This window comes from Saccostrea cucullata, unplaced genomic scaffold (genome assembly GCF_032062105.1).
Source record: "Saccostrea cucullata isolate Sc308-1 unplaced genomic scaffold, CSIRO_AGI_Scuc_v1 ctg1583, whole genome shotgun sequence".
Lineage (NCBI taxonomy): Eukaryota > Metazoa > Mollusca > Bivalvia > Ostreida > Ostreidae > Saccostrea > Saccostrea cuccullata.
In genome coordinates, this window is record NW_026938899.1 from 110 (window position 1) to 19,203 (window position 19,094).

The window sequence follows — 19,094 nt, forward strand, 5'->3', positions numbered from 1 at the left end:
GTACCAAATATGATAAAAAAGAAAAACAAACAATACATAAATGAAAGATACATGTACATGTAATATTATTAACATAGTTAATTAAGGAATATAACTATTGAATTGAATTTTTTTAAGTTTCTGTTCATGTGTTATACCCATATACTTTATTCACAAAAACAGGATGCACAATTTCTCCATGGTAAAATTTGTCACTCTTTATATCAATTTCACATGAAAAAATCCTGTGACAAACATATACACATCAAATGAAATTCCTGTGAGAAACATACAGACATCTGTTATCACATGAAATCCTGTGACAGACAAATACACACGTACACCAGTAAACAACCTTTAAAAACAAAAAGAAGAAATCCTTCTACCGGGTAAGTTAAATGCAGTTGAATGAACCTCACTTAATTAAGACTCAAATAATTTGAGGGAAAAAACATCATCTCTTTATCATTAATGACCTATTACATGTACCACTGTACCATGAACTCAGTAAATCAATCTATAAGGTTTAAATTTGCTACATGTACATTGCATCTAAAACACTAATGCCTCAAACACTGATACTTCAAACACTGATACTTCAAACATTGATATCTCAAACACTGATACTTCAAACACTGATATCTCAAACACTGATATCTCATACATTGATATCTCAAACACTGATATTTTAAACACTGATACTTCAAACATTGATACCCCAAACATTGATATCTCAAACTCTGATATCTTTAACATACCATGGATATGTTGAAGTAATTTGAAAGACCCAGCCACTTATATTCTTTAACTACTTTGCCCCTTATACCTCAAATACTCAGATCTCTCTTTTTATCTTGATCATACTGAGTTTGATATTTGTTTGACTGTACATGTATTTAGCTTTCACAAGAAAAAATCTGCATAGTTATCTACATTTACAAGTACTATCTTATACATCATGTATTCCACAGTAAAAAAAAAAGAAGAACTTGATCACATGTACTAATAAGTCAATTTTATAAAGTCATAAAAATAAAGAATTTCTGTGTAAAGATATGAAGAACTATAATAGATGATATATAGGAAAGTATGATTACACATATGTATCTCACTACATTTGTTTTCTAATATAAGCAGAATGTGATCTCGACACCCTATACACGTACATAAGGAATGATAAACTGCCAAAAGCAAGGTGAGTCTAATGACTCCAAAACAACTTAAGTTTGAGATGCAGCACCAATAATATAAAACGAGGATTCAGTTGGAATGTAGAATAGTAACTCCCAGAAAATCTTATATTCAATTGTAAAAAAAACACTGAGAAACGAAGTAATAAAGATTCATAAACATGATAAATGCAATACAAAACAAACTGACATTTACAACAAATAAAACGCAAATGAAATGCAGGTAACGAAAAGAAAAAAGCTGACGAAAAAGAAAACGTATTATGCTTTTAATTGCTTTAAGTGCTTAAAATAATATTTTAAAATATCAGTAACAGAAAATAACCAGAAAACATCTGTACAATGAATAATATCAACTAAAGCCTCATAAATTTGCAAAATAAATAAGTACACTTTACACTATACAAGTATATCTTATAACAATCAACACCCTTACAACCTCAAGTATACGTATTACGAACATCAACATTTAGTTCAAGACAACTAGATCAATGAAGGACAGCTGTTAATCAGCTGATTAGAACAATATACACATAGTATAACTCATTTATAAATATGCAAAGTTCTTGATTTTGTTTTTGTGTCTGAATACTCTACACTACAATTACAGTAATGAGTGTACTGGTACAATATTTCAACCTTTTCGATCCTTCTAATAGAAAGCTTTCCTGTGAACACTTCAAGGTGATCAGATCTCTTGTAATCATGTTTATACAATGTGAAAACTGGGGATCCACTGAACATATATTGGGATTCCTTTATAGACTGATAATTCTAATAATATTTATGACTCTCCCCTGTAACACCCCCCCCCCCCCCCCAAAAAAAAAGATGATTTCTGAAGATTTATAAAACTTGCACTCATAATTATACTGCATTAATTAATTATATGACATATCAATAATATTACAAATGGCACATTTGATATAATACAGGGGCTTGTTTTACAAAAGAAACTTGTGACTATAAGACCAAAAACTTCAGTTGATTGCAGAATTTCGCAAAATTAGTTATTTTGTTTGAAATTCCTAGCATAAAAATTTCTTGTTCAGTTCTTTTCAAAACAATAAATTTCCTTTTCAAATCAAATTAATTATAGAATGCAGTCAGCATAATTGAATGTTGGTCTTAGTTGTAAGTTCTTTAGTAAGAACTATTTATCAGAATCGACACTGAAGATCAGAACTCGTTTTCGGAATCAGAACTGAGTAAAGGCAGCATGGGTCCATTTTTGGTGAGAGCAGCCTGCGTGTACGATCCACGCGATTTGAACGGAAGAGCTTGCAGTTCTCGGAGTTTGTGGAATCTCTGTTGACGACAGGCACCGATGGTGAAAATCCCACCGAAGATCCCGACAATGATAATCAGCACCAGATCTAAACAAAAATTTTAATAAATTTGTATAGATATAAATCATGCTATTTTTCAGAAAAGTTAGAAAATATTGGTTTAGATAAAATATACTGAGTGTGCTAAAGCTGTGTAGGAATAACTGCAGCAAAGTTTCAAGTGCAACTAAGTTTTTACTGTAAATTTAGAATTTTAGATCAGTTATCAAGAAAGCTAAAATCTACTTTAAATTTTTGAAATTTATGTAGTCACAAAAAATTCTAGGTTCTGGACTTATTTCAGATTGAGAAAAAAGCATTATCTGGTTTTAGTAGACTTTTAGTTATGTGAAAAGAAGTCTTATTTAATAAATTCTAAGCCATATTACAGAAATAAATAAAGAATATACTTACAAACCACAAATGTGTTATCAGGCACAAGAAGGTCCTTTTTATCATGAGCTTCCCGCAGTAAATCCTGGACATTTTTCAGAGAACCATTATTTGGTGCTGGCTGAATGCCCAGGATCTTACAAATCATTGGGTATAAGTCTACGTTATTGAAGGTCTCCACAGAGTGGTTAATCTTGAAGGCTGGTCCCATGGCCATGAAGTAGGGGTGCATCTCTGCCAGACTGTTGTTATAACCATGCTGTCCTTCTGAAATGGGTTAAGGAAAAGATTTATTCGTACATTGCTAGGGAAATATTTCTACAAAATTCAGTATTTAATATGTGCACGTGCTTTTGATAAATTGAATCAGATTTATTTTTTGACCGTGCAACAAGAGAATAATATTGATTTACAGCTGAGCTTCAGTATTTGCCTATCTGGAGCATGAATACCTCAAAACCCATGATAATGTTGAACTGATTTTGAAGTCTAAACCAGTTATTCTATCCCACATATGTCGAACCCTTGGATATCTTAAACTCTTTCCTGGTCTCATTGAGTTCAAGATACTAAAGATTAAAATACATTATTGTCAGATTACTTAGTATTTATCATCTTGGTGTTCAACAAATGCTTGGTGCAGCTCTCTCATACCTTGTCAGAACTACATGGATAAGTCACAGGTGTTCTTTCATTTGATAAAATTTAGGGGGACAAAGAAAAACAATTTACTAAAGATGATTGTAACTCAGTAGCATTTATTTGCTTTTCAGAGGAACTTGGTAAATTATGTACAGATTTTAATTTTGCTGTTAATTAATCAGGGCTCTCATACCACTTTTTGGGACTGGGGCCGGGGCCGTTCAAATTGGGAAAATTACCATCATTTTGGGAAAAGTTGGATAACCAAAATTCATTTTAAAAAATCCTCAAATTTTGCTTTTCTAGCATTTTGTCATCTATTTAACTCTGGTTTTGAATACAGATCAAACATGGGTACGTAGGCTATTTATGAAAGTACATTAGCTTTGTCATTACTATCTTTGAGTGTTGATATTGTGGTTATCTGTCTTTCTGAGTGACAGTCGCTAGTCACATTGTCCCGAATTTCCTCGATCACATGGACAAAGTTGCTTACCAATACAGCGCGAGACTGATCATGCCGAAGCGTGCATGGGTATGTTTCTACGTGCAGCTTTCTAATATTTAAGTGAAATGTCTTTTTTTGAAACCAAAATGATGTTTTCTTGTCGAAACTACAGGACAAGATACTCTGAACTCATAGTACACATTTCGGTAAAAACAATAACCTGGTTCCGCGAACCAGTTTACGATGCATTTGGCCCGAACTAATAAAATAGTGGTACAGTATCACTTTCATTTTCAAGTGTGTTTTGTTTGGGTTATTTTTTGCGATTAAGTTTCATGGACTTTTATTTTTTAATTAATATTTTGCTATTAAAATTGGGAAATGTGACGCGCCAAGCAAAAACCTCCCTTAACGAAGAATTTTGACATTTTCAGATTTTTATTGATTCTTGTAGAGTTTTTCTTTCTCTTTCTTTTGATGTATAACATAACATATATTTCTGTACATAAATGTATAAAAAATCGCATGACAAAGACGGAATATTTACTTTGACGCACAGTGTACGCGTGCCTTAACTGCATGAATTTTTTAACGTAAAATCGTAAAATGACGTAAAGCTTCATAATAATTTGATGATATTTATTATTATTAAATTTTTGATTTGATTTCCTTAAAAGTATCAACAATTAAGGATTTTTTTAATCGTAATAATAGAAAATAAGCATTCTAAAGTATATCTTTGAGAAACGAATGATGGGGGTGGGGGGGTGGACCGAAATGATCGTCAAGGGACAAAACTCAAGACAAAATAAAAAAATATTCTCTTCTTCTGGGATTTCTTCCAATTTATGGCTTTTTAATGCAGGAAAATGGCAGAAATCTACATTACTGCAATAGTAAAAGAAAATTAGCAACATTTGGATAAAAAAAATCCTATTGTGGTAGTACAAACGACACACGTACGGCTTCCTACTAGCTTAGGCTAGTGGGATAACCCTTAACCTTATTCGGTAAAGCACAGAGGCCTCGGGTTCGATCCCAATTAAGCAGAGGCACGTAATTTTCTCTGTTACACTATCAAAGTATTTATCTTTAAAAAAGAAGTTCGAGACAGTGACTGTCCTTACCCCCCCCCCCCCCCCCCCAGGGTCAATAAAAGTCTATACAATATACGAATAGATAGAAAGTATTGTTATAGTACCTGAAATTTTTTACAGAGTGCGACAGTTTTTTTTTCTATCCGAAGGAAAAATAACATTCCTTTTAACACAAGTTAAATATTTACATGTTTTAGTTTCGAATGTTTTAATACTGAAGACTTCTTGGCTTATTGAAAAGATATTCTGCACCCAAGAATAGATTGTATTTGTCTCTTGTAGTAGAGTTTGATCCTTTTCTTCTAAATATATTTATTTTCAATAATTTAAACATAAATATAAAATAGGACACGGAAGGCCAGGAAAAATGAATCAAATGTTAAAAATTACCAAGAAATAATAATTGAACACTTTAGAATTTGATGCACCTAATCTTCATTGATTTGATTTAAACATGCATTTATTGAATTATACAAACGCATTGGAAACAAGTTTGACAACTTTCAAGTTCTTTTTGTGAATGAAAGACTGATTTCATAACGACACCCGAAGAAGAAAAGCGTCTGCATGCATACTTTTCAGTTAATCATAATGTAACATCCATCCCCACCCAATAAAATATATGTATTTTTAAATCTTGTTAAAAAAAAACAAATCTGCAATTTATATGTATGAAGCTAATCATGAATTAATTTTGAACCGATGATTGTATATAAGCCGAATAACAAACCACAATACCAGAATATAAATTTTATATGAATCCCACACGTGACAGGTACAATCCACAACTTCATTTTTAGGAATAGAATGTAAGGCTTATACTAAGCTTCACTGTTACCTTCCTGAGAAAGTACACGCACACATTATAATTTATTTAAGTCATCTTAAATGCTAGTTACATTTTAGTATTGGTTAAAACATGCATGTTAAAAATAGCAACAGAAAGTAAGAGAACGGGTAAAACATTTTTGCATGTAATATTCTTCGATCATCGTAAACGGGAGGGGGGCATGTCTCAGCTATGGACATTCACGCTTAATTGATTACCTGAATTAATTAAACAAGAACAAGGCACACATGTACAATCTTAAGCTGTAACTTTTGTTATTTTTTAAAAAATAATTAATTGTTGTAATTTATACATTTTTTATACACGAGAAGATGTACATATATGAATGGGCCGGGTTAGTTGATCAAGCACGCAATATTCAAGCCGACCAACGTGTATTTTTTTATGTTCGATTGTTTGATTGATTGATTGATTGTTTGTTGTTAAACGTCCCTTTCGAAAGTTTTTCACTGATATGGAGATGCCACCACTTGTCGGTGGAGGGCTACAAATTCTGACCTATACTCGGTACTTATGGCCATTGAGCAGTGAGGGATTTTTTTCGTGCCAGCACCTACTGCGACACGGGGCCCCGGTTTATACGGTCTCATCCGAAGGACCGGTCTCCACGTCCCGCAGTGGGATTCGAACCCGCGACGTAAGGATTGACTCCTTACTTCGCGACTCTAAAGCAGACGCTCTAACCACTGCGCCACGCGGGCGACCTTTTTTTATGTTCGATAAATCCTTTATCATAGAATATAGAGCGATTTGATCATTGACTTAAGTATAATAGATTCAGATACATGTATTTATATCCTCCTACTTCCATATATCTTGAACAAATATAGGCATATAACCACGGATTAATATATTTTGCATAAGCGTCGGAACCCGGGGGGGGGGGGGGGGTTAGGAGCGGATTAGCCCCCTTTTTTCCCTAAAGATATACTTAGTATAGACATTGGACATTGCTGCGTAGGTTTAGCTCCCCCCCCCCCCCACTTTCCATAGACATGTTGCAATATAGGCTTAAAATTGGGAAAGTGGAGTGTTTGGAAAAAAAAGGTTTGGAGTTCGAACCTAAACCTCCCGCCCCCCAACGTAATTGGATTTTCGTGTTTAACCAATGCACATTTCCTTTTTTCTTGCTTGTCAGGTCTTTTTGAAGGTTTAAAAATTCCTTATACCTACCCCCCCCCCCCCCCCACTTTCAATTTGCTTCCGACGCCAATGTTTTGAGCAGATTTGTACCGTACTAATTTTGCATTAAACTGCCAATACATGTACATGTTCAATGCAACTTTTGCAGGAAAAATTTATTAACATTGTAAACGTTTGTTACATGTTTACATTTAATAAATTACGTGTAATTGGTAGCAAATTTTAATAATTTGAAAAGCATATACATATTCATTTAATTGCGATTCAACAGAGGGAAACAAGATTATTATTTTCCAAGGTAGATGTTAATGTTTGTAGTAAAGTCTTTGTAGGGGAAATAATTACTGCAGGTTAAATAATCCTTAATACTAAAGGTTAAAATAAAATCATTAAAAAGAAAGTCTTTAACCTCTTAAACGTTTAATTTATACTCTCAAACTGCATTGATGTTTTAAAAAGGGCCGAATGTGATGAGCACCGGAGACGTTATTACATGTACATGCAACAGCCTGATTCAGCGATTTTATACATGACCGAAATCATGTTGTTTTCAGGAATCCAGAATCTTTGTTTGTACATGTAGATAAACCATGCACAAAATACTGATAGGTTGGAATGTTTTAAAGCTGTTCAAACAAATAGTATGAATTTGTAACAATTTGTATTAATTATAACATTTTAGTGATGTATAATGTTTGCAATTTTAACATTCGGTGTATTGTGTATAACCTCATCAAACAGATAATGAAAAGGTCGATAAACATATGTTCAATCTGTTTAATTCTCAATCATGAAATATTTCAGATAGTGGGACTGTAACTTACAATGTATGCGAGCATCCGTAAATTCAAGAAGAAATTAGCACGAAGTATTCAAAGAAATAAAGCAGACACGCGACACAGAAGAAAGGGGGGGGGGAGAATTTTTTCTACATTTTTTGTACAACATGAGAAGGTGTTCAACAATAAAAAAAAATTGAATAGCTCAAAAGGTCTTTCTTCAAAATATTCATTTTAAATCCACAGCTAAAACTAATTCCGGAAGAAGTGTCCAAATCAAATACTACATGTCGTATCTATAGAGAATACTTTTTTTTTTAAAGAAACTAAACTTAACTATTTATCAATAACAGTTCACGTTTTATTTATATAAACGGCAGCGTTAACTGTCCCAACCCATTTAAAACCGTTAACATCGGGTTAAATTCATTCTATAAGTAAAAGAGAAGTAATTCAGGTCAATTTTCATTGCATCGCTATTTAAATAAAAATACCTTAGTTTAATGCTCCTGTTAAATTGCATGTGCATTACAATAAAACAGCTGGACATTAAACTAAAAAAAAACGTTAAAAACTTGTTTGTTTGACCTTTTAAAATAAACCGACTAAAATCTTTTTAAAACTTCCAAATTATTCATTCCGGGATTTTCTCATCCTATCAACAACTTATATGCCTTCAATCTTTTATAACACTGAAAATTTCCGACAAAAAAAAATCTACCTACCTACCAATGTAATTTTTTAACCCGAATAGGGAGAAGGCAAACAAACTTCATTTTAAAAACGGACTTACGGGAATTTTTCAGCCACCACTGGAAATCTTTAAAAAAATACACACTGAATTGTGAAAAGGAGATATCACACAGCCACTTGACGGAGAATAATTTTTTTTATAAATAAACTACATCAAATTACACCCAAGAATCTGTCTTAGTGTATAAATAAAACAACATCCCCCTGTTCTATTGCGGAGAGTTTCTCGCAAGGAGACGTTTTTACGTCGCATTTACCTTGTTGACTTTAGACGCGTCTTTTGACGTTACGTCATAATAGACATAAGGGAGGTTTTTGCTTGGCGCGTCACAAATATACACCTTTCTTTTGGGAAAAAAGGTACCTTTTTTGCATTGGGAACGGGGCCGTTAAACAGCCCCAATTTTAGAGAATTGAGAGCCCTGTTAATATTTCATTTTTCACTTAGTAAATACATGTATATCAGAATACATATGTTTTATTTTATGTACTTTTTATTAATACCTAGAATGTTTGTACACTCTTTAAAATCAATTCAAGTAGTGAATTCTTAAAAAATTGTTTATATTTTTCCTACTTGTCGCATAGCTCTCAGCCTCTGCTTGAGTTTCCACAATAGAATATCCTATCTCGGCTACCACGATGATGTCCAGAATGCGAGGATTCTCTGTGTAGTGGTACTGCTGTGGAATTTCTGATCTCTTGTAAACTTTTAGATGTGGTACATTTTGTAAATGGCGTATAATTAAATCCTGGACTGTCTCTAAAATGAAGAATTTTTGAAACCACATTGTTAAATTGATCATTTATTGTGTTTATGCAAATATACATTATAGAGTCATATATACTTCCAATTAAAGATAAGAGATACATTGCAACATTTCATGTTTTTAGTTTTGTGTGAGTTACTGTATACAGGGTTATTTTCGCCCCGTTTAATTTTTGCCCTTTCAAACTTGCAAACAATTTTGCCGCGTTTTTTTTTTATTTTGCCTATTTATAGTTTTACTACAAAATTTATATGTATTATTTCATTTCGCCCCATTTTAAATTCGCCCAAAAGAGGAGGGGGCGAAAGGGGCGAAAATAAAACGTGAGCAAAAATTTCCCTGTATACAGTATTCAGTTAATATATTGGTGACTGTGTAAATCACAGCGACTTACATGGAATATTTTTCATGAAGTGCACTAGCACAGTTAACTTACTAGAAAAACACAGTAAATATAAATATATTAGGCCAAAAGAAAATATACTCTTGTTTCCTGTCCCCTGCCAAAAAAAAAGGGTAGGTAGGTGGGGAAAATATTTTATTTTGAGAAAAAATTTTATTTTCAAAACTCAATGAATGCAGAACATATAGCATGTAATAACAAGAACATGATATGTTAACAGTTTACAGTGCAAGAACCTGGTTCACTTGTAGCAAAATTCGGCCCCGTGTCAAAATTAATAATATTCCTCTAAGTTCTTCTAAAGAGTGTATATTTTTATAAAATTATCAATATATACCTGTACAGGGCTTTATTTATTTTTTATATAGCTGTAAAGGTAGCATTGTTTACGTTAACGTTGCGATATTTTGACGTTTATTTATGCGACGTCATGAACAAGAATGGGATATAATATTTCAAGATATATCCAGCTAACATGCATTTTTCATTATGTAGATTCATTAAATTTCTCTCACAAACTCAAAATGCAATTTACTGTTCTACATGTGATAATATACTATGCTTACTAATTTATTTTTCATTATTAATAGCAAATATTTGAATTAATTCGTATGTTTGAAATCTTTTTTAAAATCATATTTATTAGAGAAAATAGTTGTTTATTGGTGGGTTTTCATATGTTAGTGGACTGATGCCATGAGATTCATGCCGCTAAAAATACTTAAAAGAACTTGAAACAAAAAAGGTACAGGAAGTGTTAAAAAAAATCACCATCATACTTTAAACAGTTTACTATTTTATCGTTAGTTTGATGACCCTACTCAGTTTTTCGCCTTTTTTGATGACGTCATTGCTTCTCTATCTTTTGTCCCTCTGCTTATTGCACTTTTTTAAAAGATATATCGTCGTGTTATTAAATACTGAGTAAATGAGATTGGTCAACATTTTAAACTTCAAGAATACTAAAATTAATTTTTCGACATTCGCTCCATATTTTACAAATGTATCCTGTTAACTTTATACGTTCTATCTCGAATTGCCTTAATTCTTATTCTTGTCTCCAAAGAGTAATTTCACATTAAACATGTTAAAGGTCCCCGTCTTTTTTACTTGACATTGGCGTCGGAAGACTAGGAACCGTGGGGGGGGGGGGGGGGCATAAAATGTAAGAAATCATTTCGCGGTTTTTGTACAGTAATCGCTATGAATGTAAAGTTTTCCGTTAAACCCACCCCCACCCCCCCCCCCACCCCCCAAAAAATAAAATAAAATTTATCTTCGTAAGGAATAACAGCCTAAAATACAAGAGATGTTTGTAAAACACTTATGCCCCCCTCCCCCCTAATTGGAATTTTTCCAAGTCCAAGGGGCATAAGTCTGTCAAAAATGGTGCAATCGTACCCAAAACAGAACTTGGCCAAGATATTAATGTGATACATCTGTATACCAAATTTCATTTCAGTATGCGAAACGGTTGCAAAGAAAATGAGCAGGAACTGCAAATAATGGAATTTTTTTTAAGTCCAAGGGGGCATAACTCTGTCAAAAATGGTGCAACCGTACCCAAAACAAAACTTGACCTAGATAATAATTTGATATATCTGTATACCAAATTTCATTACAGTACATGCAACGGTTGCAAAGAAAATGAGCGGAAACTGCAAATAATGGATTTTTTTTTAAGTCCAAGGGGCATAACTCTGTCAAAAATGGTGCAACCGTACCCAAAACAGAACTTGACCTAGATATTCATGAGATATATCTGTATACCAAATTTCATTTCAGTATGCCAAACGGTTGCAAAGAAAATGAGCGGAAACTGCAAAAATGGATTTTTTTTAAGTCCAAGGGGCATAACTCTGTCAAAAATGGTGCAACCTTACCCAAAACAGAACTTGACCTAGATATTCATGAGATATATCTGTATACCAAATTTCATTTCAGTATGTGCAACGGTTGTGAAGAAAATGAGCGGAAACTAAATGGACCGACAGACCGACAGACCGACCGACCGACCGACCGACAGACAGCAGCAAAGCAATATGCCCTCCCTTCTTCGAAGGGGGGCATAAAAATAGTTTACGATCGCTACATCTGTTCCTGACAAAAATCAAGTCCTCTGTCTAAGCTGCAACATCGTTACACGTATCCAATAATGATATCAGTCATTCCGATTTTTTTGATCGTCGAAACCCCAGACGCAGCATTCAAAATACGATCCTTTCAGATGGAGAAAGGTACATTGTATTTATACAGACACCGGACCAAGCTTGACAGGAGAAGTGGGCGGTGCTAACTGTCAACCAGCTTTTCTCTCATTGGTCCTCTGGTACAAGTAACTTACATAATAGATATTAATAGGTTAACTTACACAATAGATGTTAATAGGTTAACTATAACTTATTTTGTCTATCTCTATTCGGCGGCCAATTCTACATGTATGTGATTCTATAACACGAAGCACCACCATCCCATTTCCAGCTTTTTTTTTTTATCTTTTTAAAGATTTTTTTACTCTCTACCAATTAGTTTTCGGTCAGATCTCAACATACTGATTTTTAGATCACAAATGCTCACATTTAAAAATGTGTTTCCCCATCTATTATAAAAAAAAGTCGTTATTTGAGATGTATTGCTTGGTTATACCAATGCTTATTGAAACAGTATTATAAGATTTATGCAAAGATATAAGCCGTATGTCTTATAGTTAAGGTCAGACGAGACGCATGTATGAAAAAAAAATAATCTCATTTGCTTTCGTTGGTGATAAACAGTGATGGATATGAAGTTTACATCACGGAACGCAGTACAAGATACATGCATGTAAAAAAAAAAACAATAAAATGTATTTTAAAACAAAAACATTTGTTATACCCTTATAAATATCATTCTATATATTTATTACTTATAAAAAGTCCAACAAAAGAACTGTTAATTACATCGGTCTAACAATTTGACTATTGACCGGTCTTACATAAGAATTGTTAGACCGCAACGTCACTCGTCTGTTACGTCACAATTAATCATCGTTCAATATCGGCGACGTGAAAATAGCCGAAGTTAAGAGCTACAAGAGTTGTTGCTAACAGCACGGTAAGGAAGAAGGGAAAAGTATGTTTTGTGATAAATAATTTTTGTGATACAACAGATATATAATTGATTTTGTTCTTTCTCGGCTTGATGTTATATATTTACTGAAGAAGCCATAATTTTCCATATAAAATAATTGATAATATAGCGTGTATTGATTAAATTGATCAATCGTAAGTGAGCAGTGAAGGGTATAACAAAACAGTTATAGACTGGGATTCGGGCAACATATGATTTGTTGGACCTGAAGATGAAAATGTTGCCCTTGGCCTGCGGCCTCGGGCAACATTTTCACCTTCAGGTCCAACAAATCATATGTTGCCCTCATACCCAGTCAATAACTGTATATTATTGACCATGTCCTCGGGCAAAATGAGTTTTGTCGACCCTCGACCCAAGTTTGGTTCGAAAGTCGACAAAATGCATGTTGCTCTCGAACTCGGTCAATAAATGTATAATATTTTTCGTACATGTATACAGTAGTTTATCGTTTCGATTCAGCGCATAAGTTTTAAAGACGGTCGTAATAACCAAACTTTGTAAACTACTAAAAGGATTATGATTGAAGTTTTTAAGTGAAAATGATTTAGTGTGCATGTAACTGAAGACCTGTGCTTGCTGGTCTGAAAAAAAATGGAATGGACCTCGGTCCCAGTAAAACTACATTCAGTTCTGCAGTTAGTGTGCATGTCGGTGTGGCTCGCCGGCTTTTAGCTTTCTTGCTTTTCTTATTTTATTTTTGAAAACAATATTCCAACAGAGAATTAAAAGTAAATTCATGCTATCATAAAACAAAATTGTAGAGCTATTGTTCTGATACATGCAGACATATAACCAGAATCTACGTGATACGCGTATTGAACAGACCGAATTTAACCTTTACATTTCACAATGTCAAGGTTTTGTGTTATCGTTCCTCTTCACAACTTGTATACAAGAGGTGAAATTTCACTAAAAAAAAACTTGACGTTGTATAGATATATCGGTTGGTACATAGATGAGCTAAATACTTGTACTTAATTTCACCCACGTGGTAAACAAGGAGCGAAAGGTACACTGTACATGTACCACACGGTTTATTCATTATTAAAAAGCATGTCGATTCTCGGAAAAGTAAACAGGGTTTATTTCATCTTGTACAGTGTGACACAGCAGCTTCCATGGAGCAGATTAAAAACATAAAAACAAAACAAACCTTTAAACCTCTTTCCTTCCTATATATCTTATCTACACCGTTACACCGTACTTTACAAGGTATTCTTGAACGTTGCATACCCCCCCCCCCTTCCACATGTCATTTTTTGGTAGTTTTCTATATCATTTTGCTTTTGAAAATATTTAAGGAATGACTCTAATTCTTGGCCATATTATCGAGTATAATCTGGTTTGGGTCAGTTTACGATTTATAATCCGCGAAGCGGATTATAAAAAAGCGTAAACTGACCCAAACCAGATTATACTCGATAATATGGCCAAGAATTAAAGTCATTCCTTATAATTTAATTTTAAAATAATTAAACAACTTTTGATGTAAAATTGTGTTGCTTTTTATAAGTTCAAATTTACCGCGCAATAATACAACCGTAGTAACGGAAGTGATTTGAAGCGAGGGGAGGTAATAACTGATACATAGATCTAGCAGCCATGATGTTTGTTTACATGAGGTAAGAACGAGTAATTGTTTAAAGTTGAAGGTACATTTATTAAATCTGGAATTCTCCATGGATTCCGAGGAATGGAAATGAGGGGATTGCATGGATATGATGATTACGCTGGTCGTCAAGGGGGTGTGTCCCCATACCAAACCAGATTATACAAAATGTTATGCGTTCCTTTTCGGAAATCAACCAATGAGAGGCGAGAATACAAATAAAATTAAATTATAATCAAAAGAATGAAACAGGGTGCAGCCCCCTTGAAGGACAGATCACTCTAAATTTTATTTTTAAGAGGTGGGGGGGGGGGGCGGTCTTACCAGATAATAAAATTGATATATTTTACATGTTCTAGGAGTCTATATAATGATATGAGTGGTGAGAACAATATCATTATTTGAAATATTTTAGTCACTTTTTCATAAATACATTGTACATTGTATAAGACCGAAGCACTTATAATCATTGATAAGCAAAATATAGCTGTAAACTCAGCATTTGTTCAGTTCATTGATAATTAATCAAGCGTATATATTTTACATAACAAAAAAGTTTAGAGAGAGAAAAGTAAAAAAGTTAAGGTTGGAAGAGTATAATTATGTTTATGGTTAAAATGGAACATCAAGTAAAACTTGACCATTCATTTAGTAGGTAGAGGGTAGGATGAATTAAGTTTTTTTCGACATGAAAATATATAAACGTAAACTGATAATATAATACAAGTTAAGAACATATATGAGCTCTTTTTGAAACTTTTCACCTTTACACAGATATCTCATCACAAGTACATATAGAGATAATCGATCGATTGATTGTAAACTTGTAGTTTACTGTTCAGGCCTCTGGAGAATATTTCACTCATATGGAGACGCCACTACTTGCCGATGGAGAGCTGGAAATTTTGCCCTATGCTCGGCACTTATCCAGGGTCATTGAGCAGTGAGGTAATTTTTTTTTCGGGCCCACTACGACGCGGGAACTGGGTTTAATCAGTCTCATCTGAGTGAAGAACCTGTCTCCACGTCCCACAGTGGGATTCGAATCCGCGACGTAAAGATCCTTGCTTCACGACTCTATAGAGCATAATGCTCTAACCACTGCAATACGCTGGTTATTGTCAATTTCTCATCAAATATATAAAATGCGTGTCTTAATAAGGATTTAAGTTTTGCAGATGCTTTCTTGGGGTTCCATGTTCGTTCGCCCTAAAAATTGTTCGCCCGATATCCTGTTCGCCCGATTTTTTGTTCGCCCAGAGTATAGACATAAGGCGCTTTAGGTCTATGCTTGGAGCACATGCATACTTTGTGATTCTTGACAATAAAAAAGTATCTTTAAATTTTCTATCCTCTGCCCTTTTGTTATTACAATACAATGTAAGTATATATTTCTTACCCTTCAGATTAAATTGCACAAAGGCCTATGTGAACACCCCCATTGTGACGTCATTATTTTTAAAAATGACGTACTTGTATTTCTAAATTTTTTTTATCGATAAGACTTTATAGACAACGGAATTACAACTAAATGTATACAATAACATTGACTTTATATTCATAATATTGATGTGAAGAATTCATCTTATAAAATTACGATTTTTCAGCGAAAACTGGCGAGTAATATTACGTCTTATAGCACCATTCTGTCTTATTCACGTGTTTTGGTGGTTTAAAAATTAACACATTTTTAAAAAATAAACATAGTCCGCAAAATAACACCATCGTAATTTTTTGCATAAAGAATGCTTTTAAATCAATATTCCATCTGAGAAAATTTTAAAGTGGTGTTATGATGCGGACCTATTGAAAAATGCTTTGAAGTAGTTGATTTTTAACGATTTTTCCGGAAATACGCATTCCATGCATGTTTTGACCGCCATAAAATAGTTAAACGGGGACACATTCTAAAAATTTTGGTTTATATCTTAAGCAAGCATATATCCAACATTTATTTCCACTATAAAGTTTTGATTCAGTTGAAACTTAAATCTATGGAAATTCTCGGGGCCAAATATAATAAGAAGTGAATTTTGTTCTTTGTAAATAGAGATTTATAAAGTAATGGTATCCTGTACACTTGTGATGTATTAGTTCTGTAGATATTGCTGGTCGACTTTTAGTATATTAGGAAAATAGTAACCCAAAAAATGAAAATGTAATAAAAACTTTTAGGGTCGGAGGGTAAAATGTAGGGTAGGTTGGGTGACAGGAAACAAGAATATTTTTTATTTTGGCCTTATTTTGCTTGTACTTACCATTTGTTTGTCGCATAAGAACCACTGGATTGTTCATAACTATCACTTCAAATAAATCTCGGTTTACATGATCTTCCAGTACGATTACTTTATTTTTAGGTGTTGACGACATACCATGATCACTGGTCAAAATTATGTTCACTTTGTCCAGTAACTTATTTTTCTCTAGACTATCAAGAAGATACCCTGTTGCGTTATTTAAATATTCTAATATCTGTGTCATGTTTTCACTTTCTGGACCATATTGATGCCCCTCGTGATCTGGATGTTCATAATACAGTAAACCTAAGTTTATAGGATCTTTGTCCAAAAACCATGATATTATGATGTCAATTCGTTCTTCTAACGTCATCGATGGATTGTAAGGAAAATATTTTGTTGGGAGGTACCCATGTACACTGGCCATGGAGCCCGGCCAAAACATAGATCCACTCCTTCGCGGAGAAGAAAACGTCGATTGTTTTTGGTTCGTTACCCAAATGGGCTCACCGCCATTATCAAACCACTCTGACTTTATAACATCTTCAGGATTTTCCAAAGAGAAACTTTTGTTTAACTTAGGATCATACATTTCATTAGCGACCAATCCATGATTCTCTTCATACAGACCAGTCACAAGTGTGTAATGGTTGGGGAGGGTTTTTGTTATAAATGCATTCTTCAGTCCTTTTGTTGCATGTACACCTCCGGCTATCACACGGTTAAAATTCACCGGGTTTTTAATTTTTTTCAAGTAGTCCCACCTGAAGCCGTCATATGACACGAGCAAGACTTTCTGGTTCATGTGATCCGTGGTGCCGATCGAGTCTAACAACATCAGAAAAATAACCCATGTCAGTTCCAATGTTCTATAAAGTCTTTCCTTCTTACTTCTTATCGTCATCTTGATAAAATCTCTAATAAAACTTCCGGGTTTTACCCATCAAACATTATGTATCGACTGACTTTCCTTCACTTAGACACTGAGATTGACGCGTCCAGCGATATCGGAAATGGTCTACGCAATGTAAAAGAGAGCGGACAAATAGTTTCCGGAAAAAGAGAAACTTGTCATGATTCATATGCACTTGAATAAATTATCAATTTTAACGAAGGGAGCAGAGGGAAATATTTGATCTATCTTTGAATGAGAGATCCACTACCCATATTTTACTGCAATAGAGAAAATCTAGAGGTACAACAATATCAAAAAGTGATTCTAAAAGTCTGCATAGGATACATGTTGTACATTTATCAAAATAATATTAAATCTGGATGCCTTCGTAGCTTTTTCAATAAGCACAACTGTTGCTAAATAAAACAAAACATCCTTCTAAATTACATATCATCATTTGTCTTCATTGACTTGCAGTTTCAATCAGGCAACTTCAAAGGACCCCGCTTTTAGTGTTTTAAAAATATTGGATGGGATTCACATATGAAATATGTATCAATAAGGCCTAACTCTTCTATATCAAAAGTTAAACATTTTTGAAAAGTAGGTCAAATGTTAAAATGGCCTAGTATCATAATTTATTTTAATTAGAAAGGTATTGTCACAAGTAATGCACTGGTATAATATATGTAATCCCAATCTCTTCTCATTCATAAGTTATGACCAACGTTAAAAGGTTTTGAAACGTATATAGGTCAAAGTAGAGCTGAAACGAATACCATAAATCAACATTCGAATATTCGTGACTGTTATTCGATTCGTATTCGAACATTCGGTAATTAAATAAAAGAGTTATTATGCCTTTTCATATACTTGCAAATCCTATTGTTTATTACTATATATCAATGTATAAGATAGGTGTAAGAAATAAACGTCTGTTCCAAGCCGTTTGACATGTAAATGTGCATTAGGACTCGCGTTTACTTTCGAGAAAAAAAAAACTAGAAAAAGAATCTTTATCAACAATCATAAGCCTCTTTACTTCTTTAAATTAGGTGACTGTTTTGCATTTCGATTACGTAAAACGCCCGATCAGCAAACCAGCAGGTGCTCGCCATGTTTTACTGTTATAAAAATAAAACAAAAAAAAAGTTCGTTTCCGGAAGCGTCCTGTGAATTTTTTAATCAATATTTAAAGTAAAATATAACATTCTCAAAAAATATACCGGTAATATAATGTATATTTTTTCATATATGATTTCTGCAATTAATTATAAATTATAAATCTGAACAGTCGATTCCGTTTGTTGATCCGGAATATTTCTCTCCGCACAATATAAATCTTTTATTACTTCCGAAAATCATGGCGGTCAATTTCACCATATCTAAAATAATTCGGAGATACATGAGGTTGTTGAATATTTGGCTTGAAGATGATTAAATAAA

The 19,094-nt window shown here is 33.5% G+C and overlaps 1 protein-coding gene across 1 annotated transcript; it reads right to left on the minus strand.

The window, feature by feature from the left end:
* Positions 1-2,012: 2,012 nt before the first annotated feature.
* LOC134251733 (ectonucleotide pyrophosphatase/phosphodiesterase family member 5-like) lies at positions 2,013-17,782 on the minus strand. Its single transcript, XM_062734151.1, has 4 exons — positions 16,775-17,782; positions 9,180-9,365; positions 2,912-3,157; positions 2,013-2,545 (listed from the first exon to the last, which is right to left on the minus strand). The coding sequence occupies exons 1-4, from the start codon at positions 17,655-17,657 to the stop codon at positions 2,349-2,351; spliced, it is 1,512 nt and encodes a 503-aa protein (XP_062590135.1). The 5' UTR covers positions 17,658-17,782; the 3' UTR covers positions 2,013-2,348.
* Between the last annotated feature and the right edge of the window lie 1,312 nt (positions 17,783-19,094).